Source organism: Leguminivora glycinivorella, chromosome Z, assembly GCF_023078275.1.
Source record: "Leguminivora glycinivorella isolate SPB_JAAS2020 chromosome Z, LegGlyc_1.1, whole genome shotgun sequence".
In the NCBI taxonomy this organism is placed as follows: Eukaryota; Metazoa; Arthropoda; class Insecta; order Lepidoptera; family Tortricidae; genus Leguminivora; species Leguminivora glycinivorella.
Window position 1 is genome coordinate 12,898,833 of NC_062998.1, and position 27,888 is coordinate 12,926,720.

General features: G+C 37.2%; 1 protein-coding gene across 6 annotated transcripts in view; it reads right to left on the bottom strand.

Annotated features, from left to right (window-relative positions):
• Positions 1 to 27,888, bottom strand: part of LOC125241288 (protein sickie) — a 205,504-nt gene that overhangs the window by 7,772 nt on the left and 169,844 nt on the right. For all 6 annotated transcript variants that reach the window (XM_048149685.1, XM_048149684.1, XM_048149683.1 and 3 more), the window contains 6 exons: positions 11,677 to 11,760; positions 6,678 to 6,806; positions 4,298 to 4,477; positions 3,861 to 4,098; positions 2,446 to 2,588; positions 1,022 to 1,177 (listed from right to left, as the gene is read on the bottom strand). In XM_048149685.1, the coding sequence (XP_048005642.1) occupies positions 1,022 to 1,177; positions 2,446 to 2,588; positions 3,861 to 4,098; positions 4,298 to 4,477; positions 6,678 to 6,806; positions 11,677 to 11,760 (930 nt within the window). The remainder of the gene's footprint in view (positions 1 to 1,021; positions 1,178 to 2,445; positions 2,589 to 3,860; positions 4,099 to 4,297; positions 4,478 to 6,677; positions 6,807 to 11,676; positions 11,761 to 27,888) is intronic.

Genomic DNA, 27,888 nt, shown 5'->3' on the forward strand with positions numbered 1-27,888 from the left:
AAATATTCTTTATACAAATAAGAACTTTCAAATTATTACATTGCTAGTTTGGGAGAAGTGACTTTTCTTGTTCTTTTCTCCTTGCGTTATCCCGGCATTTCCCAGGGTTCACGGGAGCCTGCGGTCCCCTTTCAACAGTCCCCTGATAAGTAATCCCAAGATTTGGCGAAGGCACTTGTTTTTACGAAAGCGACTGCCATCTGACCTTCCAACCCGAAGGGTAAACTAGACCTTATTGGAATTAGTCCGGTTTCCTCACGATGTTTTCTTTAATTAATTTACTAAGCTACACTAATGTGATTTACCCTCATTCACAATCATATCGAAATATGACTCTACAATTCTTCATGTAATGACATTTGATGGAACTTTAGTTTGAAACAATCAGCCTCAAGGCGCTGACATTAAATTGACATTATATCGATTGACATTATATCTACAGTGTACAATATTACTTATCCCAGATTTCACTATTATATGGATATCTAGGCAATAGAGGCGTGTTCAGATATTTTTGAGTACCTCGGGCGCTCTTATATATCTGATGGCGATATACCATAAAATGAGCATAAACCTCATTTCGATAATTACCTATACATTTAAGTACTATTTATTCATTACTAACAACTTAGAAAGTAAACTGTATAATTCATTATTTTAGTATCATTTTATTGAAAATATATGTGCAAAACATAGAAGTGTGAGGAATAAAACAAATTAACTTAGCACACTAAATGGAAATTGGACAGCTTTCCCAACTGCTGGCGATTTCTACTTTATCTTACTAAATTCCTCGATAAATTGGAATCAGGTCAGGATTTGTAGTATATTCGATTTTATAGTGAATCAGTGGTTCTGGTTTCATTTTTCACGACAATGTTCAAAGGCAGGTCGCAGCCAGCGACGTCGGGTAAATACCTGGACAGTCAGTTGTTCTGTCCAAGTACGGTCGTAGGGCGTGACGTCACCAGCCTATGTAGCCTCGTTGTCCTGTCCAGGGTCAGTCACAACGCTAGTATACCTGGTGCATGCTGGCCTGGTCGGCGAGGCTGAAGCGGCGCGGGTCCTCGACGGCGGAGCCGCCCGTGCCGAGCGAGCTCTGGCTGCCGGCGAGCGAGCGTGACGTCACCAGCCGCTGGAGACGCTCGTTGTTTTGCTTCAGATTCAGCATCTCGTTCTGAAAAAGGTTAAGAGTTTAATATTTCTTATCATTATATATTGACAATCAGTTATGGTGTAACGAGGATTAGGGTAAAGCTTGTATGCAGTTATTTTTAAGGTAGGGGAAACTTCATTTATTCTCATAACTCGTAAATGTCATACGTTCATGGGGTTTTTGAATTTTCCTCCATAGTGTACGAGTATACACGTTAGTGCGTTTTCACACTATCCGATCCGATATCGGATGTCGGAAGTATTTCACAGGCAAAAATCAAACATGGCGGCTTAAATGTAAGGGATATCGGATCTACATCCGATATCGGATTGGATAATGTGAAAACGCACTTACTAAGCTTACGCTAAGATTACAATTGAATTGCTTAATAACGTCAATCTCGGATTAAGTCAACAGTCAGAACTAGCCATTCAGGTATTAAGAAAATGTGTCTAGTTGACTTTTATTTGTATAAACGTTATGAAAGTATCGCCCACAACCACACGTCTATAGCATAGGTATAGGACCAAGGGAACATACCTAAGTTTATAAACAACCCATACGTTCTCGTATTGTGTTCTTTCCGGTCCACATAACAGGGCCGGGCCCCGTGGACTCACGGCTACCCGAGTCTAGACTAGATTGGGATCGAACATCTGCGCGCAGTATGGTTCAATGCGTTTAATAATAAAGCTGTAGCGCATACCTTTATCTAAATTTTGCAATAATGACCTACATATTTCTAGTTTGAAAGCTTTTATGCGGGCAGATGGTTTCAATGACTGCAATTGAAATGGGGATATTCCTATCTATAAAATCTCATATCTAACATTTATGTTTAACTTTTTTATCAGAAAATATTCATAAGAGAATTTCCATACTACGCCGTGTTGCTCATGCCTTTGTAGTATTTTTCTGTTTATTAAATCTATCACCTACTTGGTTTTATGAGTTCTAAACATAAATCCGACTTTCTTGGTAACGCTCATATGCACATAAAATGAAGTACAAATAAGCCATAATAAAAAGTACTTTAGACGTGTTCTTATTTCACGCCTCCTTGTTTTAACATTATGCACATGACTTTAGCGGCTCAAAATTCCATTGTTTATGCTTCATTTTAATGTGCTCTTGTAACTAAAATATACTGCAGCCTTCGGTCACTGTAGCCGTGCTAATACATTATTAAGTTTTGAAATTTCACGGAGCTGCCGCTTGAGCTCGTCCACCAGGACTGACTCCTCTGGTGTACAACTACTGTTCACTGCGGCAGTAACAGAGCTACATACCCGCATCTTGATGACGGTGTCCTTGAGGCTCTCGAGCTGGTGCGCGGAGCTGAGCGCCTCGAGCCGGATGTCCGTCAGCACCAGGTCCTTCTCCCGGAGCTGCCGCTTCAGCTCGTCCACCAGGACTGACTCCTCGGGTTTATCTGTGACATTAATAGCCAGTTAAAAACATGTCGCTACCGTCGCAGACTAGGATTTTTTCATGACATTACACCAAAGAAATCAAACTCTTTAGCCTCGAGATATTGCCAGAAAAGAAGAGTTGAAAGGTAATATTCGTATGTGTCAATGGCAATCTACCGCCTTTTCTGACTGAAATAGTGCATCTTAAATGCGTTAAAGGTTTATAAGAGAAAATTAACGTTCTACCATCAATCATTGTTTTTACAGCTGATTACAATATTTATTTTGAATTTTTTTATGCGTAAGTAGTTATAAAAGCATTTCATTTCAGCCATGATTGTACACCCTTATTTGTGTCGCTTAGTTTAAAACTTTAGTAAATCCATTCTGCTTTAAGGTTGGATATATCAAAAATATAATATAATCTGAAAGATAATCAACCTTATAGCAGAATGGATTTACCCAAGTTTGAAGTTAAGCGACACATTTGTAGTGATGTTTATTTCTTTAGTTACGAAACTGCTAAGTGTTTTGGTGTCCTTATTTTAGCTGTGACAAACAACGTGGTTACAAAATTCAAGAGGTAAGTAGGCAAAGTGCAAATAGTAAATTGTTCACCCCACTCGTGACTTTCACTTCGGCAACCCAATTTCACTGAGACCTTGTTGGCTATTGTTTACCTAACAGGGACGTAAACCGTATTATTTGTTTAATATCTATATGGCGGTGTCCGCGAGGCATGACCGCGGCCTGCCGGCGCCTTGGCACTCTCTCAAGACCCGACCTCGCACTGTAGTTGTGATCATTTTGACGCTCACACTCGATTTTAACCAGATTTTGAGACGGAAGTTAATAATTCGATAGCGTTTGTGCGTTCACAGTAAGCTACTAATGCTAATCGATAAAATAATATATCGTCTATAAAATACAATAACTCGGATAACAATGGCTCGGAGTTTATATCAATATTAATGTGTCATTGTGGACCAAATGCTTCAGGGTTAAATTAATATAATTACTCATTCTGGAATATTTAAGCATCTTCCGCTTCACAGAATCTAATCTAGACTAATATAAGCTAAGAATAGAAATCAGCACGAAATTCATGTCTAAACAATAATATCAAATCTTTTATGACGTCCGTTTTCTGATTCTGACATGAACTCAAAGGTAATGACGAAGCGCATTGCCACATCCACCTCGCTATTTCCATCACCGGCCGGAGGGCACGTCAAGTTGTCATCTCGTGTCATGACACAGCGGTCACGGCGGCTTGATGTTTATTTGTTTACCTTTGGTTTGTTCCGCGGGCGCCTGCGGGCATGCAGGCTTGTCCTTCGCTTCGGGAAGCGCTTCATGGGAATGTTCTAGACTGTTCTCGTTGCTCCCCTCGCGGATCGTGTGCGGATCGTCGTAGTGGTGGGAGCCCGATGAGCTGTCCTGGGACGATAGCTGCCCAAGCGAAGAGTGCTTCGCCGTTTTAGAGATTTTCGCGTTTCGAGAGAAAGCTTTCGTGAATGATGAACGCAGCTGTTGACCATATTGAAAGTAAATTATATAGAAACTTAGTTAAATTGACGCATGAAGGATCAAACATATTACTTCGTAATTGATTATTCTGCTATGTAAGTATTAGATTTTTTATGTGTGTAGCTTATATTTTTATTTGAGAAATATAGAATCTTTCTTCTTACAGTATTTTGAGGCGCGTAATCTAGCAAGTACGTACCCATCCTTTCTTCTTATGCTTCTTATCATGCGGCGCCGAAGAGCCGCTGCTGAGGCTATTGATGCTCGACACGCTGTCCGTAGAAAGATGTCGGGTGATCGCTCCGTTCCCGGTCTGCGCTAGGCGCTGAGGAGAACTCTGCTGTGTTTGAGGCGCTGCTGGCTCTTGCAATTTTTCGGCCTGAGAAAAAAGTCAAGGATTAGCCCTTCTATAATGAGTATAAATATAAAAGTATCAAAGAACGCAACTGACTACAGTAGAGTTTGATGATCATTGTACTAAAGTTTTCACATTGTAAATCATTGCAATGGTTTCGCCTATGTGTGACGTTTGCACAACTCAGATAAAATTATCGGCATAGAATACCTTGGAGTGTTTTAATCTATGGCAAAAGAGCTGAGCTGACGCATCTGGTATGGTATATTGTTAGTATTTCATAAAGGCAGTATTTATTTATATTATTGTGTATTGTTACGTCAACAACTTGATCGTAGAGATTTGCCAAAGGTACGTAACTATCTCTCTAGTATTCGCACTTGTGTATCGTTTGACGACATCATGAATATTTTTTATCGAATTTAGATAATATTTCAAGTGTTTTTTCCTGCGTCGCCGAGATCTATTCAATGCGCCGACGTGTAGTTGTGCACGCGTGCGCCAAAATGTTAGAACAGTATTCTCACATGCCAGGTAAGCGGTTCGTCGGTGTTCTCATAACGATAAGAATAGGTAGGTACTAGGTACCAATAAGTCATACCAAACCCCGTCGGTGCAGGTATTATTTTCAACGTCAAGCTTCTAATATGAACTTAATACGTTTACCTAACCAGACGGGGCTATCAAATTCGATGTCTACTTGGTACAGTCGCCGTCGGATATATAGGAGCGTTCAAGGCTCTCACAAACATCTGAACACGCCTCTATTTTCAAGGCGATAGAGCGTGGTCAGATATTTTTGAGCACCTCAACAGCTTCGATATATCTGAAGGGGTCTGTATGACTACATATGACGCGCACGTTCAAGTCTACGCACACACATCCGGTGCGCAATAGGCCTTTAAAGTCGTCAATCATTATGTGAGACAGATCTGTGTGTCTTGTCACTCGTCAGCTCTAGAGACACGGCGACGTCGAAAGTGGAACGGGAACAGATCCATTGATGGCCAATTGGATGCAAATGGAACCTCTTGCTGCTTGGCTCATTTCATGTCATTTATTTTATAGGCCGTAGCTTTCCAATGTTTAACTGAATTTAAACATATGCTGAATACGTTAATACTAATATTCCACCGATTATTACAATATAATTCTTGAATGTATACTGTAAGTCACTATAAGAAACAAAGAAATAGTAGTATCTACTGATTTTACCTAAACAATACTGGCGCACCCAATATTATAGAGGCCACACACAAATCGCCAAGGAAGTTACATGTAATTTATTTTTATGTTTTTACGTTAAATATTGAGGATATATGCATCTGATTGGCCATTTCGTGGCACTTTATTCTTCTATGTCATTCTTAAAAAATATTGTTTACTGTCTGTGTGCTTACGAATAAAACTTTCTATTCTATTAAATGATAAAAATACAAATGAAATTTTATCAATTTGCAGATAATCTGCAGATAAGATTTACAGTTGTAAGTACTCAGATACTAAACCGATATCCCAATGTCAAGAGATATCGGAGGCGATCGTTAAGAGATAAACAAATACTTGATGACTATATTTTTGCACATTATTTTAACTTCACTGGACATGTTGTATAATAGTCAATAAAATACCATTTTATATTAATGGGTGAATCAAACTGGACATGGTTTTATGCAAAATTAAGCTATGAAATTATGCAAGCATGCATGTAGTCCATAGGTGGCAAAAAGGAAAGGGCTTGTTACTAGAAAAATGCGTGTGCACAGTTTAATATTTTTAAACTAGCGTGACTCGTTTGGCAATAACAGGCAAGAAAAAGATACGTTTTAGATACTTTTTAGGACCGAAAACCCAAGGTACATAATTACAATTACACGAAGGTACATATTTTTACTGTCGACTGCCATATTACACATTGACTACCACTTGTAAATTGTAACTTCTAGCTTCGAGAAATGGGCTCCGTGACGAGTATTTTGCACATGTGATCATCGAGATAGTCCATTCACTCATTCAGTGTTCACATTCTGTACTTCATGTTCCCAAATGTTAAATAAGTTGAAATTAGGAACGTCGACAAATCTAATACTTCCACAACCAACGCTTGGGCAGGTTTTTGGGAATGTAGCAAATGACAAAAGGGCTTAGTTTTGTTTGGACGTTTACGAAGTCATGTTCTTGAATGAGTAAATATAACATGCAATAGGGGAAAAGATGAGGTTACCTGTCCCGTGACGTTGACTCCGTCGGCCCTGATGCCCATGGACTGCATGTGTGCCGTGGTCAGACCCGCCTGGATCGACTGTTTCCGAAGCAGCTCGATGGTCTGTCGTAGTTCCGTAAGCTCCGAGTCCTAACACAAAATGTTTATTCACTCAGTATTGTAGCCGGTGCAGGTTCCGCACCAGGACGTCTAGTGCCTATTTTGTTTAGAGTTTGTGCGGAAAGAGATGTCATATAATAGGCGAGACGACTAAAAAAAACTAATTAGTCCGTCAGTTAGATTATCAAAGAATTTTAGACACGTATTTTTTCTTTTTTCTCGTAAACGAAAAATTACGACAGTAGGTACAGTGCGTTGAAGTCAATTTGTACAATTTTTACTTAGAAGTGACTTCACAAGCCCCCACTCCGGAACTTTGATGATCTATATCTTTGTATTTTTTCATTAATTAGAAAAAGTGAAAAATATGTGTTGAGTATTTTTGGACGATCTAACTGACGGACTAAACAGAATGCCATTTTTTTATCTAGTCTTCATCCCTATTAGTTCATAGACGGTTCCCGAACCTGTTGTTAAGTACAATTCAGCGTGAGCATACCAATTAAATACCGCAATGTAATGATAAAACTCGCAAAGTTATCACGCCGAGTAAAGCGCTCACTGCCCTTATATTCTGACTCCTTTAAATCCGCGTAGTTTTAACAAGCACGGATTTCGTTGCGCCTGTTAAACCACTGGTTTTTAGTCATTTATCGTACTTATAATGAGAGCGGTGAGGTAATAAATCAAGATTATTAGAGTATACAAAATTAAAGAAATAAGTTCAAACGACTCAAATGCGATACATACATATATATATATATATAAGGTACAGCGGGACAAATGCCGACTGGGGGGCAAACGTAACTGATCCATTTTTTCCATGTTTTACAATGTTTTCATTATTAAATAGTGTTCACCTGTTATATATGGTAGGCGTGTTTAGTGGATACATTAGTCATAGGGCTTACGGCGAAATTCTGGTCAAAAGCTGCACTTTATGCAGAAAGCAAGCCACTTTGCACAGTGATACTAGGGACCAATATAAACGTTTTCATCCGAGGAAACACGATTTTCATCCACTGGAATTCAAGATGGCGGACATTTTCCAAAATGGCGGCCGCATATTTTTAAAAATTTATAGAATCGTAACGGCTGCACCGATTTTGATGGTTGGGGTGTCTATCGCATTGTATTGAAGTGTTCATTAATATAAAAAAATAAAGTTATAAAAAAAATAAGATGGCGGCCGAATAATAAGAAAAATATGAAAATTTCAAACTTTTTTTTTCATTCTCGTGCAATTTACCAATAAATTTTCTATGATATGGTCACATTTTTATGTATTTAAATTGAACCTGATAATATTATCTACATAATAAAATAAAAATCATGAAAATCCGTTGAGTAATTTTTGAACTATACTCATTTGAAATGGAGCGCGCGGATTTGAAAGACGTTTTCGCACGTGATGTAAACAATTTTGGAATCATAACGGCTGCACCAATTTTAATGGTTGGGGTAGCTATCAGTTTGTATTAAAACATTTATTTATATAAAAATTAAAATCATTTAAAAAATAAAGATGGCGGCCGAATAATCAAAAAAATATGAAATTTTCAATTTTTTTTATTCTCACGAAATTTACAAATAGTTTTTCTACCATATGGTCACATTTTTATTTATTTAAATATAATCTGATATTAACGTCTACAAAATAAAACAAAAAACCATTAAAATCCGTTCAGTAGTTTTTGAACTATACGCATTTAAAATAAAGCGTGCGGGTTTGAAAGACGTCTTTGCACTTGATATGTGATGCATCGTATCGTTTGGTACCGCTATACACGCAAGACTGATTATTTATTTTGGTCACAACTTACTATATTACTACTCAGAATCAATGTTTTTAGTATTTATATACATTATTAGTTTTTTATTCCGAGTTTAGGTATATTTAGATAACCCCCGTAAACTTGACCATCACATAATTTTTATTTTAATACGTAAAAGAACTTAAATGCACATAACATAACATTTGTATTAATAGCAATTGTCCTTTCCGAGGACTCCAGAGATAATTTTCGACAACTCCTGTAGGGGCTACGGAAACATATATTAATACAAGACATATTTTTTGCTTCTCGTCTAGGTTATACTGAAAGATAAAAGAGATAGAAAATAATATCAAACAAGGAAATAATGATAACATTATTAATACATTGCATTATTTGCATTGCGCCGCGCAGGGTAGACCCACAACACGTACAGCGTATTGTTTCGCAGCCTTTTTCACAACCGCAATTGTCCAAGTATACATATTCATACCATATCTCCCTGTTTTCAGACCACTGCAGTACCCAACTATCATTGTACGTCTTGGCACGTACGGATGATGGCATAGGCACAGAAGTAATATCCAGAATATGAGGCGTTGTTATACGACACGGAGTGCTGCCGATGTTGGTTAGGTACTAATTTATTTTCGGTGGTAAACAGTTTCTTGCTCACCAAGTTGAACTGGAGTGAACTTTTCAAGCATGGCGATTATTCCTCCAGGAAGACTTTGTAGTTACTGCGATGTTTCTATCAAAGCTGGTATAACTTAACTTAACGTATCAGACGTTAAAGCGTAAAAACCACGAATAGCAGTAGTACCTTATACTCCGGTAGGTTATTCTCATTTGAAGTCTTAAGAAAATATACTAGATAAGAATTGGAAATTTCCCAATATAATTAGCTCCATAGATCACATGCTTAAATGCCAAATTGGGACCGTTCTTAACACATATTTTAGTGAGCAAGCATGGACTCAGGCCTGTTTACCGGTATGGTTTGGCGGCTGAGGCACTCGTAAATTGTCGTTTTGCCGTCATTCCTGCCTCCATTTACATCACGTTCGATCTCGCACGTAACGCCCTGAAAGCCTCCACGGCTACAAACTGCGAGATAAACTCAACGAAGGGCATGGGATACTCTAGCATCCGTTACCACCCTGAACTCACTCGAGGTCTCACATGAGGCAAAGACCTTTCGAGGCTCTAAGCTAGGTCCAAACCCGAATCTGGCCACTGACTTTACGTCTATCCTTCACCCGAAGACTCCAGTGGTTTTTATTTAAATACTAAGACATCTGTATCGGAAGATGTGATGATACGCGTGAGTCCCTGTTCCGCCATATCTTTTGGGCGAGGTACAATGAGGCTATCAGCTTCTTCCGGTTACGTTCCTATGGTTTACCCTGAAATAGCAGAGCAAATGTTCTCTGAGGAAGTAAATTGTTTAGAAAAAAAAATCACCACACTTATAACATCAACAGGCTATAGTTTCTGGAAAAAGTATTGTTGGTTGTCATGCTGAACAGTGTATTCCTGGAGGAATAATGGCCATGCTTGAAACCTTGATCCGCAGACTCAACATTTATCGGTTAACTTGGTGCGCTTGGAACTGTTTCCAACCAAAATTAATAACCAGCATCCCACCAACATCGCCAGCACTACAAAAACATACGCTCCTTGTCGCAGAAAACAAGTTATTTTATACATAGATATTTCTGAAGCCCCCTAAGTTGTCGAAAATTATCTCTGGAGTCCTCGGAAAGGACAATTGCTATTAATACATATGTTATGTTATGTGCATTTAAGTTCTTTTACGTATTAAAATACAAATTATGTGATGGTCAAGTTTATGGGGGTTATCTAAATATACCTAAACTCGGAATAAAAAACTAATAATGTATATAAATACTAAAAACATTGATTCTGAATAGTAATATAGTAAGTTGTGACCAAAATAAATAATCAGTCTTGCGTGTATAGCGGTACCAAACGATACGATGCATCACATATCAAGTGCAAAGACGTCTTTCAAACCCGCGCGCTTCATTTTCAATGCGTATAGTTTAAAAACTACTGAACGGATTTTAATGTTTTTTGTTTTATTTTGCAGATGATAATATTAGATTTTATTTAAAAAAATAAAAATGTGACCATATGGTAGAAAAACTGTTTGTAAATTTCGTGAGAATAAAAAAAAAAGAAAATTTCATATTTTTTTTATTATTCGGCCGCCATCTTTATTTTTTAAATGATTTTAATTTTTATATAAATAAATGTTTTAATACAAACTGATAGCTACCCCAACCATTAAAATCGGTGCAGCCGTTATGATTCCAAAATTGTTTACATCACGTGCGAAAACATCTTTCAAATCCGCGCGCTCCATTTCAAATGAGTATAGTTCAAAAACTACTCAACGGATTTTCATAATTTTTATTTTATTATGTAGATAATATTACCAGGTTTAATTTAAATACATAAAAATGTGACCATATCATAGAAAATTTATTGGTAAATTGCACGAGAATGAAAAAAAATTGTTTGAAATTTTCATATTTTTCTTATCATCTTAATTTTTTATGACTTTAATTTTTTATATTAATTAACGCTTCAATACGATGCGATAGACACCTCAACCATCAAAATCGGTGCAGCCGTTACGATTCTATAAATTTTTAAAAATATGCAGCTGCCATTTTGGAAAATGTCCGCCATCTTGAATTCTAGTGGATGAAAATCGTGTTTCCTCGGATGAAATCATTTATATTGGTCCCTAGTATCACTGTGCAAAGTGGCTTGCTTTCTGCATAAAATGCAGTTTTTTTCCGTAAGCCCTATGACTACATGTAGAACTCAACATTATAGTGTAATAATGGAAAAAATGGATCAGTTACAATTGCCCCCCAGTCGAGATTTGCTCCGCTGTACCTTAGAGGGAAAAGTATGCTCATAATATAAACTCTCACTTATTTAATTTATAATGAAAATAAAATTAATAATAAAGCGCGTCAGTGATAATTAACGATTATTTTATTACGTTTTATATAACGACAAACGCACATAGCGCGTAAGAGTGAAATTGAGTGAAATAATAAAATGTAGTTTATTGTAATGGGTGTTACCTTTCTCTCGGCAGTGGCCGTGAGTGATTGTAGTCTCTGCGTCATGTTCGAGAGGCTCTGCTCGAATGCTGATACTACATGTGCCTGTAACAATGAAAAAACACCAATTAGATTTTCTATATGTTTAAGTATTATTCTGGTTGTTACCCTAAAAGTTTGATAATAATGTCAAGGGTCGCGGCAAAGATTTTGATTACACATAATCAGAAACCCATGCCTGTATTTCCAAAAAGACAGGCAGCGCACATGAAACTGGCTAAAACTTGGAATATTATTAAATATTATTATTGCTTGATACACATGGACAGGTAGGGACAGGGACTGGCATTTTATTAGTTCATTTTTAGATAATTACTATTGATTATTTTTGCAGTTGACATACGCGCTAAGCTCGAGTTTACAGTTAATAAAAATAATAAGAAAGTACAATCCAATATAAAATGAATTTATAATGATATATTACTTGTACATAAATATATTGAATACCTACCATTGTGGATCCTAGTAATCTACATAAAAGAATGCATTCATTCATTCATTTCATACTCGTTTGTTGCATTATGCTTTCACAATTTCATGATTTGGAATTTGTAACTATTTGTTTGTATTTACACGCACGGGAACACGGTGTGTTCAGAGCAAACAAAGGAGGACAATGCAAATACCGGCTCTACGTAAATACATAGGTACGGCATTCTGTTCAGATGACAAAGATATTTTAGATTTTATTGAAACCATGAACACATATTCTTTTTCTAACATTTAGATTCCGGACAGATCAGTAAATAAACTAACCACAAAATTTTTATTTTGAAAAAACCGCCGACATAGTGAACCGATTTTCATGAAACATGGCTAAGAGCACTCGCGACTAACTCAGCTTTCAAACAAAATAAAAACGAAATCTAAATCGGTTCAACCGTTCGGGAGCTACGATGCCACAGACAGACAGACACGTCATACTTATAACACCCCGTTTTTGCGTCGGGGGTTAAACAGCCCGAAATAAAATAAAAACCCTAGCCTCGACCAACTGAGGAGCCTAACATGTTTTGTTGTTACTTGAAACTAAATATTGATCAATTTGACGGACTCTTGAAAGATTGAAGGTATGCACAAAGTTACCAACACCATCAACATCTAATCCAAAGGAAATTTTACCGTTTTAATTTTGCAGACTGGTTACCGCTCACTGTCCTCGCGCTGCCTGATCAGTATTTAGAATATGAGTATAATAATTAGGGCTTCTTTGCGACCAGTCGACCGACATCCTGCGTTCCGCGCGTGAGTAATCAGAAGTGGCCACAAGCCGGCACAGATCTCTTTAATGGGCGAGTTGTAGGACGAGATTGCTCTGTTACCCGGCATGACGTTGCTACCTCACCTCGATAATGATTTAAATTGCTCTCGCCCGTGTACGATCGATGCCTATATCGGCTCGATGACACTGTAATTGCCACATAAATACGAGTATTAAGGCCGAAATGCGCGCGGGTTTGATTTAAGATGAAATTTCTACATATTTTTTGCGTTCATCTTTTTCGACTATATTAAAGCTGCTGAAAACAATATTTCTTACTGAATGAGGTATTTACTGTTGCCGTTTCTTAAAAATTAATTATTAGGTACCTAAGGAATAGGACTGATTTCATGATTTTATCATTAATTCGCGTTTTCTCTTCACGGTTGCCAGCAGACTCGCACTATTATAAAATACAATAAGACTGACATTTATTAACAACATCAGCACGGGAAGCATGATCGCGCGATAGACGATAAAATAGCAGGCCGTCCCTATCGCACTATTGATACTTCCCGTGCAGGGGGTTGAACGATAAGTAAACATTTTATAGAAAGTATACTGGAAATGTGAGTCATCGAATTAAATTGCTTTATAGGCCGGCAATAGTGGGCGTGGGCTAACTGGACACGGGAAGCTTTGTTCAACGTCACAGGAACGCACTCAGCGAAATTAAAATACATGGTCGCAGAGGGCAACGAACGTGTTCCCTAAACGTAAACAGGGGAACATTACTCGTAGACATACATTTAGTTATGTCAGTTTTTAGTATTGTCGTTTACGACCACAAACCACGTAACGTCCGTCGAGGTCTTAAAACATTTTCTAATGTGGCATATGGACTAGCAGTAATGAAAAAACAGCGACACCTACAGACAGGTAGTCCGTCCAGTATCCTAATAGGGGTTCACCTGTTAGCGAGTATGCTGGCAAGCCAATTACGCGTTCGTCAGAGATGGATCTACGCGGGACACCTTTAGCACAAGCCGGAGGGCGATGGAGAAAAAGTGCGCGAAGCAGGTGCCGCGTAATTATTAATCGACAGCTGAGGATGCAGCCGCTCTCGGGGAATTAATGAGAGACGACAGACTTCCTAGGCATTCGCTATCTGAATCTAAAGCTGGAGATCGAGACAATAAACATATCGTTATCTTCGTCGATACTCCAGTTTTTTTAACTGAATAGGTACATATTTAAACTCTAGCTAAATGCCATTAAACATATTAAAAGTTGGCGTGTCAGAGTGCAATTTGCATAAAATAAGGTAGCAGCGTAATGCAAGTGACCATCATTTAGTAATTAACAGTTTAATGCAATAGAAGGGGAAGAGAAAGCGGACATTAACTAAGCTGTTATTCATTCAATATACTTGTTTATAACAAATGTATCCGAACACATAGTTGTACATGTCATTAAGTGGTAAAACCATGATACTAAAAATGCTATCTAGTTTTCAAACGAGATGTCGTTATTGTAGATTAGCTTTGAATTGAATTATCAACTCTGTTTATTTACGGAGACAAATGATAGAGTCCGCAATTTGTGCCAATTGGATGCAACGTGAATGTGCCTGACGAGTTGTTTCCGGCTTTCGCATAAAAAACACTCTCTACACACTTACTATTACGGTCTTGTTCAATATCTTTTATCGAGATAATGCACCCACAGTCACACTTGTTTCCCGTTCAACCGCTAAGGTAACTAAGGAGATAAAACAACAATACTTATTGACGGAAAATGTAAGCAAACCATATCAAGGTGAGACACAGCCTTCATCGTATTAAAGTTTATAATTCTATAACTCTCCTTTAACATGTGCACAATGACAATAAAATCGATAATATAACCAAAAGAAGTACATTTTATGCTTTAATAATAATCATATCATATGTTAAGGCCCACTCGGCAGCTTGTGGCTTTTATGGCTATTGTTACATATCAAATTATGTTTAAAGAATGTTGTATTTTATTATATCCTCGCCATATTTGGATTCTCAATATGCATTGTAAGATTATTTTTTGACGGTCAAGACCTGTAGTTAGGCGTCATGCCAATATTATCATCATTATGTAGAATATCTTTATTTCTTTTACTAACGTAGTTAAGATATAATATGTACAAATTATTTCGATATCATTAGTTTTATATATCTCGTATGGTACATTAAATCCCGAGGTCACGGGTTAATATCTCCCCATCAATGAGTTTTTCGGAATAAGCGTTCGTAAAAATTTGCGCCCTAATACATTATTTGAACTAGAAGTGAAACTGACGCCCTTGTACCGTGAGAAAATCCAGGACAAACGCTAGGAATTAGAGTACGGAGACGTATCTATTCTAGTTACTCCTGGTAGCTTTGTAACTTGAGCACGATTCCTAATTTAACGTGTATGCGTACGACAATGCGCCCCATGGCTATATGTTTGCTCGCTGAAAAGAGCTAAAGGTCGGAAAGCAAATTAGCGTGTAGTAATGGAGTTAATGAGGTACAAGGCCCGATCACGCCTCGCCCACAGCTTCAGCCAGATTCGTCTCACCCACTCATAAATTTATTGGGGAACAACTACTAACGCCCACGTCATGTCTTACTTACACTTAAATCTGTATCATTCATGATTTGTATGAAGTAGTAAACCGTTAGCCTCAAACACATATGTTTAAATTTATTACCGTCACAAAATCATGTTATATTTCATTGTGGTATTTACAAATGATACGAACAAAGAGTCATTAAATACAGTAAGAAATAGTATCTAAATTTATCTACGAGTGTCTATTAGTTTCGCTTGAAATAGAGGCCTCTGGTATTATTGAAGGTACCTATTCCTATGGATGAACTTTCAAATAACATTTAAACTGTAATTGAGCCGATTAAAATGCTAACATAAGATTTTTGGATCTACTATACTGTAGGGTAGTTTCTTTTGTTGGCTTCCTTGATTTTTTCTCACTTGATAGTTTCGTAGGAAGATCAGCGCTCATGCTTATTAGTCACCATCAACATGCTGAAATAAGGCCTTTGAGGCAAAATATATCCTATTTTAAAAAGCCTCAAGTTCAGACATTAAAAAAAAACACCTATTTGAATAACAATATTTATACAGGCTACACGACAGGACCAACATCTACTAGCGTGTTTACTTATTTTATAAATGGGTATGATTTATGTAAACATCTAAATAAAAACCGTCTGACTGCTATCACTTTTTTTTGGTGAAATGTTACAAAACCGGTCGTGGGAACTGAACTTATAATAATCGTTAAAAATCAGTGAATGAGCTACGGAACTATTAAGTCAACACCTGTCCTGGTCAGTTTTTTTTGGTAGCCAGGTAGGAGTATGACAAAAAGTACAAAGGCTATTTTAGAATGGGAGATTTCGAACGTTTAAACACTTTAAACTTAAAATATTTGACATAGAAATATAATACACCATACCTGACGTATTTAATTTTGTACAGTCACCGGTATAAGTGATGATTTCTGTATCTTGTCGCTTTAAAGTAACAAGGTACAGAAATCATCACTTATTAATGCCGGTGACTGTCTCGATTATATGGTATGGTTTAAGAATATCAATATTTGGAAATTATATTTTCTATATAAAACTATAAATTGTAGCGTTTTCTTTTGTTCATATTTTCTGACATATATGTATTGCTTCGGCCCCGCGCAAGCCTCAACATTATATACGAATGGGTATAGTATAGACAAATACGCTAAGTAATAGTATAATACCAACCCATCGCCGTTCCTTTAAGCACTTAATCGTCTTTACTTAAGCTTTGAAACCGATGAAACGTAATCATATGAAAGTCGACAATTCGAAAAGAACCTCATAATACCTTTTAGGGAGTAAATGTTCTACTTAGCTTAATACTATTGATAATATAAGAAGAAACTCCATGTCGCTTTTGTGTTTGCCGCTTGAGCCGCTTCGTACGACTAATAATTTATTGTCATAATAAATTAATAAAAGCTACTCACATCTTTCAGGAATAACACAAATGTAACTAAAAATGCAAAAATAAATGTATCCAATTTAATAGAGTTGAATTGCTAAAAATGATGCTTACGTAGGTTATGCCGCAATAAGTTAAAAATGCGTAGAAAACTGCACGATTAAGCCAGAAAGGCTTACCTATACCTATACCTATGTTGCTGGCGCCTAATTTACGCATTCAGTAGGTACCTAATTTACGCATACAAGCTAAAAACATTTTGTGAAATTGTTAAAAATATGAGATTTTACAAAAAAACAATAGAGGGGAACCTTCATCAGGTGAATATGCCAGGTCACCCATTAAATTTCTCCCCTACTGATGTTTCGATTTGATACGTTACTTTCATAACGTTAAACATAAATATCCATAACCATACTAAAAATGAGGGGATATCCAACACACCCTTAAATGTAATTAAGGTAGGAAAGTGATTCACCCAACCGCCAGGTTTTGTACGTTACCGATAGATCCATATTGTATCAATCCTGGTGCTGTAGGTCTTTTTATACATTTACGAGTAGAGGACAATGAAGTTTATGATATGTGTTTTCTAAATATAAGGCTGAAAAGAGGCATAAGAGACAAATATAATATTAAAGGAAACCATCACTTACCTCTTCTAATATCGGGCAACTTTTGTAGCGAGATTTTTTGATGGCCAGTTCCCACCATGGCACCGGTGGCTTGGAACGCAAGATGGTCTGGCACCCGACTTTGGGGTCGTGTGATTCGTATAGAGTATCGAGAGTTCTAGAAGAGGGCCGAGATTGTGACTCTTCATCTTCTTCTGCCGGTATTCCAGTTACACATTCGCAACACTTGTGGGGTTTCCTAATAACGGTATGAGGTCTGTAGTCAGCACTGAACGAATGTCTATAGTTTAGTCGCTTATTGTTAAACCCGCTAGTTTCACTAACCGATCTCTTAAAACCATTTCTATTACTTTGTAAAGGCATTCTTGGGATTTGATGCACTTCATTTAAGATACTAGGTTCATCGAGTAAACTAACATTATCTCCGGTGAGTGGCGTGTTAGGTTCCGAATGATACCCCATTTTGTTACGTTGTAAACTACCATAAAATGGATTTTCTTTGATATTACTCGTTCTCAAATCAATCGATTTTGGCCTTCGTAAATTGAGCGTTGCAAATTTTTGTGGAGATCGATGAAATTTAGATTTGTTAGGTAAATCTTTAAGAACATCTTCAGTGTCCGTTGATGGTATCGTGGAATTGTCACTGTAGCTAGATATAGGCCGGTCGTTATCGGTGAGGTACGAGGACGATTCCGAGCAATTATCACGGTCGCTATGGCTTCGCCTACAGTCAGCGGAGGAGCCGGTAGTGTCTGTGCGCACGGAATGCTGCTCTGCGTCTTGGTTGGCAGAGTGTCGCCTGTAAGACTGCCGCTCGCCGTTATTTAAGCTCGCGATACCAATTTTTTCACCATTTCTTACGTCCTGCTCTGTCGTATAATCTACGCTTTTCAGTCGCCCTCTTGGCTTGATGTCTATAGAATCGTAATGATTTTCTTGTTGCCCGCTCGCATATTTCACTGGAGAATTTCTCTTTGGAATCTGAAGGTTCGCTCTATCATAAATAGGCTCAGAAAAACTGAGCCGTGAAGTTTTATCCGATACAATGTTAGCAGCCCCATTACTCGAATCGTACTGTACGCCAACATTGCAATCTAGAAAACTATTTTTGTTGGGAGTTCTTTGAAGCGTAAAGTACTCTGAGTGGCGCTGAGGTAGACTGACTGTTTGATTTGGTTCTACTAGGTTTCTTATTTTAATTCGGCTTCTAGGAGCGCGAATAGTAGCGAACCCATCATGTATCGGAGAGCCATGATAAGTAGCAGAGGTGGTCACCGCCATAGTCAGCTCGCGTTACACGCTGTTGAGTCCATTCTTGCTAACCAACATGTCGTGATTCTTTGCAACACCTAAACGTGATAGGTATAATGCTTATAGGGACGTCCTATACACGGCGCGATCAGGCCTAGAAAGCGTAAAATTGTAAAATACTGCTTTTAGTCTTCATTGCCTTGCACGTGCCGAGCCTTCACGTTTAACTGTAGGTTTTGCGAAATGGAAAACATTGATGGTACGTGGTACGGCGGTTTAACTATTTAAAACTATATCTATTTTATTAATGAAAATGATAGTCCTTATTAATTTGTTTTCATCACATTTGCTGTTTAAAGGTATCATTACGTCTACGTGTACTGAAGCATAATGTACTATTTTATTCCCAAGGGAATAATGGATTTAGTTTTAAAAATTAATACAATCCGTACAATACTTCAGGCAAAGGATGTTTCAATCTGCCAAGGATTTTTATTGCACAACAAAAATTTGACTATAAAATATATTATACGATGGGAAAAATGCATTTTATTTATGTTTTACAATTATTTCAGTGTGTTTTGCATTTATTTTGTAAAATTTAACTCAGATAAATTGTTATAATTTACAATCTGACAATTACTTTCTACTCGCGCTTGACCGCGGGCGTACGCGAGGCACCCACCGTTGCCTAGCAACGGAGAGTACAACATAAAAATAAGTACAATTTTAGTTCAATCATTATGATTTATTTGCTTTTTGAACGTTGCATTTAATTTATATGCAGTATTTTCGTGTTTGTTTTCGTTCAAAAAGTGTTTGTTATCAAAAACAATGGATTTAATATGAATAATCTGATGTAGATCAAGATATACTACTGGTCGCAACGCCGCCGGTTGAAGGTTTTGCCTTATGACTGTTTCCTCTGTATTTTTCTCTCAAATGTGATGAAAAACATTGTGTGTAACTCGGGGAGTATGAATATTACTAACTCGAGTCTTTAAATCGCTCCGGCAAGCCGTCGCGATTTAACTTACTCTCGTTAGTAATATTCAACTTCCTCCCCTTGTTGCACAATGTACTATTTTGTAAACTAGCACATTTTTAGGGTTCCGTAGCCAAAATGGCAAAAACGGAACCCTTATAGTTTCGTCATGTCCGTCTGTCCGTCTGTCCGTCTGTCCGTCTGTCCGTCTGTCACAGCCGATTTACTCGGAAACTATAAGTACTACAGTGATGAAATTTGATGGGAATATGTGTTGTATGAACCGCTACAAAATTATGACACTAAATAGTAAAAAAAAAGAATTGGGGTGGGGCCCCCATACATGTAACTGAGGGATGAAAATTTTTTTTCGATGTACATACCCGTGTGGGGTATCAATGGAAAGGTCTTTTAAAATGATATAAAGTTTTCTAAAAAACATTTTTCTTAAAGTGAACGGTTTTTGAGATATCAGCTCTCAAAGTCGTAAAAAGTATGTCCCCCCCCCTCTATTTTTATAACTACGGGGTATAAAATTCTAAAAAAAATAGAGGTGATGCATGCTAATTAACTCTTTCAACGATTTTTGGTTTGATCAAAGTATCTCTTATAGTTTTTGAGATAGGTTGATTTAACTGTAATTTTGGTTTGCTGCTACGGAACCCTTTGTGCGCGAGCCCGACTCGCACTTGGCCGGTTTTATTACTATACCTAGATATTTTTCTGGCACGAACGTCAAGTTTGTGCTTGACAAAATAAAAACATCGACAATCCTTTTATCGATAAAATAGTCTTACATAAGGTTAATAATTACCCCTAATAATAACCTCTAAAATCTTGAAAAATAATTTAAGAACTTATGTATTAAACTATTAAAATAAGGTTCACATTAATGTTATATACACCTAAATTAAAGCCTGTATTCCCTAAAAGGGGTAGGCAGAGCACATGAAACTACTCAAGATCCAGTGCCACGACAATAATTAATGACATATTATAATGTAAGTTATCGATGAATATCGGAAGGAAGTCACTAGTGCCACTTCGTTCGTGCTAGAAAAATATCCAGGTATATTTATTACATTAGACAGTATTAAATAATAAAACTAAAGTAGGTGTTTAGAATCGATTGCACCCGAGAATTTCATTTGCGACGTCTAGAGTATTCAGTGGTTTGTGGTTACACAACGTAAATATAATTACGCAATTATTATTTAGACACAGGTACATAAAGCCACAGATGTCATATCTTATACTTTTAAACGAGCAATTCTTGTATATTTATTTATTTATTTATTTATTTATTTATATATATATTTATTTACACTGACGATCTCGGAAACCGCTCTAACGATTTCGCAGAAATTTGTTATGTGGGGGTTTTTGGGGGTGAAAAATCGGTCTAACTTATCCTTAGGTCCCGGAAAACGCGAATTTTCGAGTTTTCATGCGTTTTTCTTCGCGCGCCATCTCGTGTACAGTAGTTGTACTGTTAAGACAGAATTCTTTCGGTCGATGTAAGTACTATTTATTGCAAACACTAGATGGCGACACAGGTCAAGGCTAAAACGAATAGAAAAATACACTATTTGAGTTTTTGTGGCGAAATGCGCGCCATCTCGTGTGGAGTAGTTGTGTTGTTAAGGCTGAGAATTCTTTCGCTCGATGTAGGTACTATTCATTTTTGAACTAGATGGCGACACATGTCAAGGATACGAAACAGAACCGAGCGAAGCTCGGTTGCCCAGATATTATACCATAAATCAAGCAAACGTATCTACTTAGCGTGTCAAATGAACTCAGTGAAATCCACTGAGTTGTCCGTCTTTAATCGCAGCAGCTGCAAGTTGAAGTCAATCAAAACATAAAAAATGCCTCGTTACGTGATATTCAATTGCAACAACACAAAAATTATGAACAATCAAGAGCCTGAGACATATTTAAAATTACAGGCAAGAAACAACTTCAATACAAAATTTGACATGCTCGGCCCCTATACAAATAGATGAACTTGTTTCTTTTATATAAATAAAGTTCTGTGCATAAAGCTCATTGAAAATTGTTGGGTACATGGGGGCAAACGTCTCTCTTAGATCGTATAGGTTCTTAGAATACTATACCTATAAAATTGCTATATTATTGGAACACGTGGCTAAAGCTTAAGGTTTTAAGCTTCTAGTTGTCACATCGCAAGTATCGCAAGCATCCGGTGGCGGTGGCCGAGTCGACGCGTACTTTACTATAAGCATTATATTCACGCATACATTATTTTGTGTGAGTATTTCCAATAAGTGAAGTTAAGAAAAAGCTTGGTATATGTAGTCGAACTTTGTAGTAGAAGCTAAATTAAAATATTATATCATTGTCACATTATTTATTATATCAAAGTGGATATATGATGAATAATAATCAGTAAGTTAAACACGAAATAAATAGTAAATTATAGTACGATGTTTTCAGTACAGATGGTCCTCCGAAGTTTTGACCTGACATGAAATGAACTACTTCTCGCACTAGTGCGCAAAAAAAGCACCATCTGAACAGAAAAATAATTTAATTTGTTCTTAGAGAATGAATAAGTTGGCAAGCAGAACAGCAATTTTTTTTAATTTTGGTTTTACTATACATATTTACCAGTAAATGAGAAGGAACAATACCTACGCTCAGTAGTAATTTTGGAACCTGCTCTGTAATACATTTTTAAGCTGTTTTTTGTTGATTACCGACATTATATAATTTTATCATTATATTTAAGTGGCAGTGGCGTCGGGCGCTAATCACGCGTTCACAAACAATGGGTAGGTCATGTTGTAATATGGGCTGAGTTATAAGTTGTAAAAAGGGCAAAACTGCCGTCAATCGGCCGGGCGTTCGGCGCAGGGGCAGGGGCAGGGGCAGACCCTTGGGTTGTTCCTTACAAACACTTCTCAAACTTTACGCGCCGTTTAATAATAGCTTTACTATAGGGGGAATCGGTACCAAATAACAGTACATTACTACAGAGGCCGGGACAAATGGGGTTGCCGGCCGAATACATATAGACGGCGGAGCGAAGCGAGGCCCGATAGGTCTGAGGCGGGCAACCCCATTTCCCGCCGAGGTATGCATAGTGCTTTTCTCAAACATGGTATGAAATAAATAAAGTCTACTGAAAATAGTAACTTTGGATGGCTGTATCTCCTAAACGGTGCGTCGTAGCGCAAAAATAATCGAATTTTCGTTCCCCTTTAATACCTCGTATACGCCTATAAAAAAACAAAAAATTAAAAAAATATTAAAAAAAATATAATAAATTTTTTTTGTATGAAAACGCACCCAAAATCAAATATTGTCTAGGGCCCGTACCAGTTGCAGTCGGCACGTCTATAAAGCCCCTTATAGTTTTTTTTTAATTGGCTAAATACCTGGATGTTATGTCACAATTATCTGTGTTTGGAAATTAAAAAAGAAGACTTTTCCGGCCTTGGCCTGCAAGGTTTGTATGAAATTCCAATCTATCAATCGTCCTAGCCGCACCTGCAACGTCATACTTCGCTGCCAATTATAAGGCACATAACATCAATATTTCATACCATGTTTGAGAAAAATATTTTAGACGCGTTAAAAGGCCATAATTCATGTTGCAGGTTGAAGGATAGTTTGCAAAGTGTAAAAAAATGAAATAGGCATTTTGTTCAGCAGGTACATTTCAAACAGTCATCGACTCACTACTTATTAAGAGCGTTCCCTGCGCCAATGATTTGAATCCATTGATATTATTGATATTATTGAATCCATTGATATTGATAGTATTATACTCGTAGTTTCTAAAACCTATCATCGTCTTTACACAAAATAGTATCTCATAATTAGTTCATGCCTCATTGTTTCTGTAATATTTGGCGTCAAAATGGAACAATTTTAGGGTTAAAAACTGTTTTTTAGTCATAACTTTTGTTTTAATTACTTTGAAATTAAAATATCTCTTGAATCTTTAGAAAAGGCAAAGGTAAATCCAAACTTGTCGATTTCATGTATGTAACACCCTTTACTAAAATCAAATTTCGATAAGTGTTTTTTAGGCCATGTTCTAAAATTCATAAAAAAATAAGTGGTTTTTTTTTAAATATGGCTCTTACCGATAGAGATAAAGATTGAAGAACCGATGGGCGTTGGTCTTATAATTCTATCTATATAGTGCAAATTTAGCAGTTTCAATTCAAAAATTGACAAAAATCGATGAAAACCGTGTGGAGCCCCTTAAGTAGGTATTTTGCGTTTTATAACTAATATTGTATGGATTGCCCACGATGCTTAAAAACACCATAGGTATTCTAAGAACACTTCTCACGCGTTAGTAATTATCGGCAAAATTAGAAAAAAAAAAGGTTTAACGACACACTAATAAGACTGCACCTGCAGCCCAATGCGTCCCTTTGAGAACCGTCGGTTGCAATAGAGAGCGAGATGCACAAAATGTTTATGCTACCCGTCTCCCTCGCACCGGCAGTGCACGCGGCCCGGCCGTATCAACGACCTTTACTTTACGTACAGCCGGTAGTACCGAGTGTGCAGCACAATATTTTCGTTTCACGGTCATTTCGTAACATTTCAATATTCCCATGTTCATGCTGATTGACGTAATGTAAATAAACTTGAAATGCTTGAGCGGCGCTGAGGGGATTTCAATGGGCAAAATGACCGCTTGTATAAGCCGCTTGGGGTACATTGTACTTGTTTATACTAAATAACAATTAGCATAATAAGTTATAAATAAATAATATTACACATAGTGACATAGCATGTTTATTGAGTAGGTACTTTTTTTAGCTTTAGTGTCCTAGAGAAGAGATGGAAAAGGAAGAAACTCGCTAGAATACTATCTATTTAGACTGGATCTTTCATCAAGCGAAGCGTAAGAAACATTGCGTAAGCTATATAACACATATAATAGGTAATACTAATAATTAAACACATGTAGACACAGACATTTAGAAACTGTCTTGACAGTATATATATGTATACATTTAGTAAAGCAGGTTAAACCAACAAACATTGTTGGAAATTTTATCATCTTAGGTAATAAATACCATAATCATGAATAATATTAAAACAGTAATTAGTAAAATTTCGTAAAAACTAGCGCCTACGCCAAATCTTGGGATTAGTTGGCAAAGCGGACCCCAGGCTCCCATGAGCCGTGGTAAGTGCCGGGAAAACGCAAGGAGGATGATGAGTCTCTTAGTACCATACCATTAAGAGAGGATTAAAATTATAAATAAGTACGTAACGTAACCAAAATCCAACGACAATCTATTTGTAATCAGAGACAAGACAGATTACCCTCATTGCCAATACTATGGACATGGCTCATTTATTATTTTATTCAAATTCGAAGAGAAAATATAGCTAAGAAAAAACAAATACTTGGCTTACATTTTTATTTAGCACGCTCTAGCGTGAAGTTCAAAACCGACACGTGTTCCAAAGAGATCGTGACCCTAACGGTTTCTATTGGTCCCATCTCATTGTCGGCGCCGTCGATCATGCGTATGCACATGTAAAGCTACTATCGTTTAGCGAACTAATTATACTGTACTCGAACGACTCGAATCAAGCCGAAGGTACCGTTCGATACGATAACAAAAGCGAAGAGATTCTACATTTAATGAGTTAAATAAGCCCAAAGCTATGAAGAATCGGTCATTGCTCAATTTCTTGCATAGCTTAATGGTGCATTTTAATACTCGTAATTGCTAAAGCCTTGGAGGCGATGTTTTGGTAGTGGTATTGTGATATATTTTTCTTAGAAGTAATGGTCAGTGTGAGACTATTTTTCAAGCTACCCATTTGCCTAAAACAGTAATAAAATATGATGCCCCTAATCCTTTTTTCGCAACTAGCAAAAAATTACCTTTTCTTTTCAACCGGGATATGTATTTACAGGCGTTAGGATGAGAAAAATATTTTCATAAATATAATTTTTTTTATTGGTCATATAATTTACGAACTCGTGTTAGATTCGACACAAGTCTTGAATATGGCAGCCCACATCGCACACCCAATTAACAATGCAAATAACGATGATCTCAACGTAATTGATTATAATTACATGTGGACACTCCACGTGAGAAGATTGTATGTATTTACATCATCTAAGTAGGTACATATTACACCTATTTTTACCTCTGTTATATTCTGCGCACGTCGTATATCCATATATCACAGAATTTAACAAAATACGGCAATATATTAAACACGTTACTGTGATTTTTTAGATTCAAATAACGTACGAATACAACAACATGAAGTCCTTGGACGTAACGTCCACGATCATTATACATATTACATATGTAGGTACATCTGTATTAATTATACTTTGAATAAAGGCGTGTCAATTAAAGTAGAGTTATTTGATATCGCAGGGATCGCAGTTGAGCAACATTTAAAGTCTGTAGGCTCAAGGGGAGCATCTGTTGTGCACATGGCCCGCTTCTACCTATATAGCTGTACAAGAGCGCACTTGATGGGATATGGGATAGACATTCGATACGACTCCGAGGTAAAGCTTGAAACTGCGGCATCTGCTCAATCCTTATAATTACTCAGAACTCGGTCAAGGAGCCGCTTGATTGAGGTGACTGAACAATTGTCGTGACAGTATATATACAGTTAGTAAAGCAGGTTAAACCAACAACTACATTGTTTGGAAATTTTATCATGTAACGAAATATGGCGCAGATTCCGAATGTTAGACAGTAAGTTTGACCCGATCTGCCTTATCGTGTTCTCATTAGCATAAATTGTAGATTTCTATACAATAAAGCTATGAGAATATTGTCCAACTGAAATGTCAATGAGATAAAAAGTTGTCAATCGGTATGTATAATGAAGAATGTGGATGGGATGGCAGCCGGAATTGTAAACGGATAAAGCTGATGTGGATAGGATAGTCGGTCGGTTATGCGAATAACTAAGTGGGTTGGGCGCATTGTATTCGACTGTATCACATACGTCACGTCAAAAGCCAGCACTGTTTTAAGGGCACTCACGTGACCTCTGACTTCTCTTTGCTATTGTCATGCTAATGCAGGCCACTGTTACCGATCAACTGTGACACACACTAGTAATAATCAGCATTACTGAGCGCAACGGGGTATAGATATCTCATGTAGTGGGGGAAGTAAAAGTGCAGAAACGTATGGAGCAATATGTACTTTTGTCTCAGGTTATGCCGCTTGGCACGATTGTTTCTTAGAACATACTGATAGACGGTAAGTATTTGCTCAAAACAAGAAAACTAGTTTGAGTTTTTTTTGTACGTCTAACGTCGCCGTGACGCTGGTACTACCATACACAATTCCTAAAATATTTAAGACAGTTACAGTTCTACGAAATAATTTCCTACAGTGCGCAACGACATTTTGCCGCACAAGGTCCCCAGTTGAATCACATAGGTACCTTCTACAGGTGGTCTTTATAAAGTATGTTATCGACTGTTATTTCAGGTGAGTCAGACGCGACCACCTCGTGTGCCTACTGCCTGTCCCGGCGAGTTTATCGCTTGCAGCCTTATTCCCGCCTATCTCTGTTTAAGTACGGTAGCTGATGTTTCCTGACTAGATAGGATGCTCCCTTGTAGAGCTTCCTTCCGTACTTAACGATTGATCTCTTCAAGCATAAAGGATAAAACCACTCAAGCGGGTTTAACTATTCGTATATCTTTTTATAGTTTGATTAGAATAGGATGGAAGTATAATTAATGCGTCCTATTCTTATTATAGATTTTACCTGCAACGGAACATACATGATATTTTTTTTTTTTTATTAATTTCAAAATAATTGCAACCCATTTTTTACAGGCCTTGGTTAACTGTACCTATTTATGTATACGTTGTAGGTATGTTGAGAATATTATACCTACTCATAATTTTTATCACACTTACATACCGAGATTTTTTACTGAACTCCTAAGAAAGCGTGTTTAGGATTATCTAACAATGACAGACTCGCCCACATCCGTTAATTTGGAATATTCGGATGCCTACTGTTCAAGATGCCGGGCAGAGAGCAGGAGATGAGATGATTAACTACAT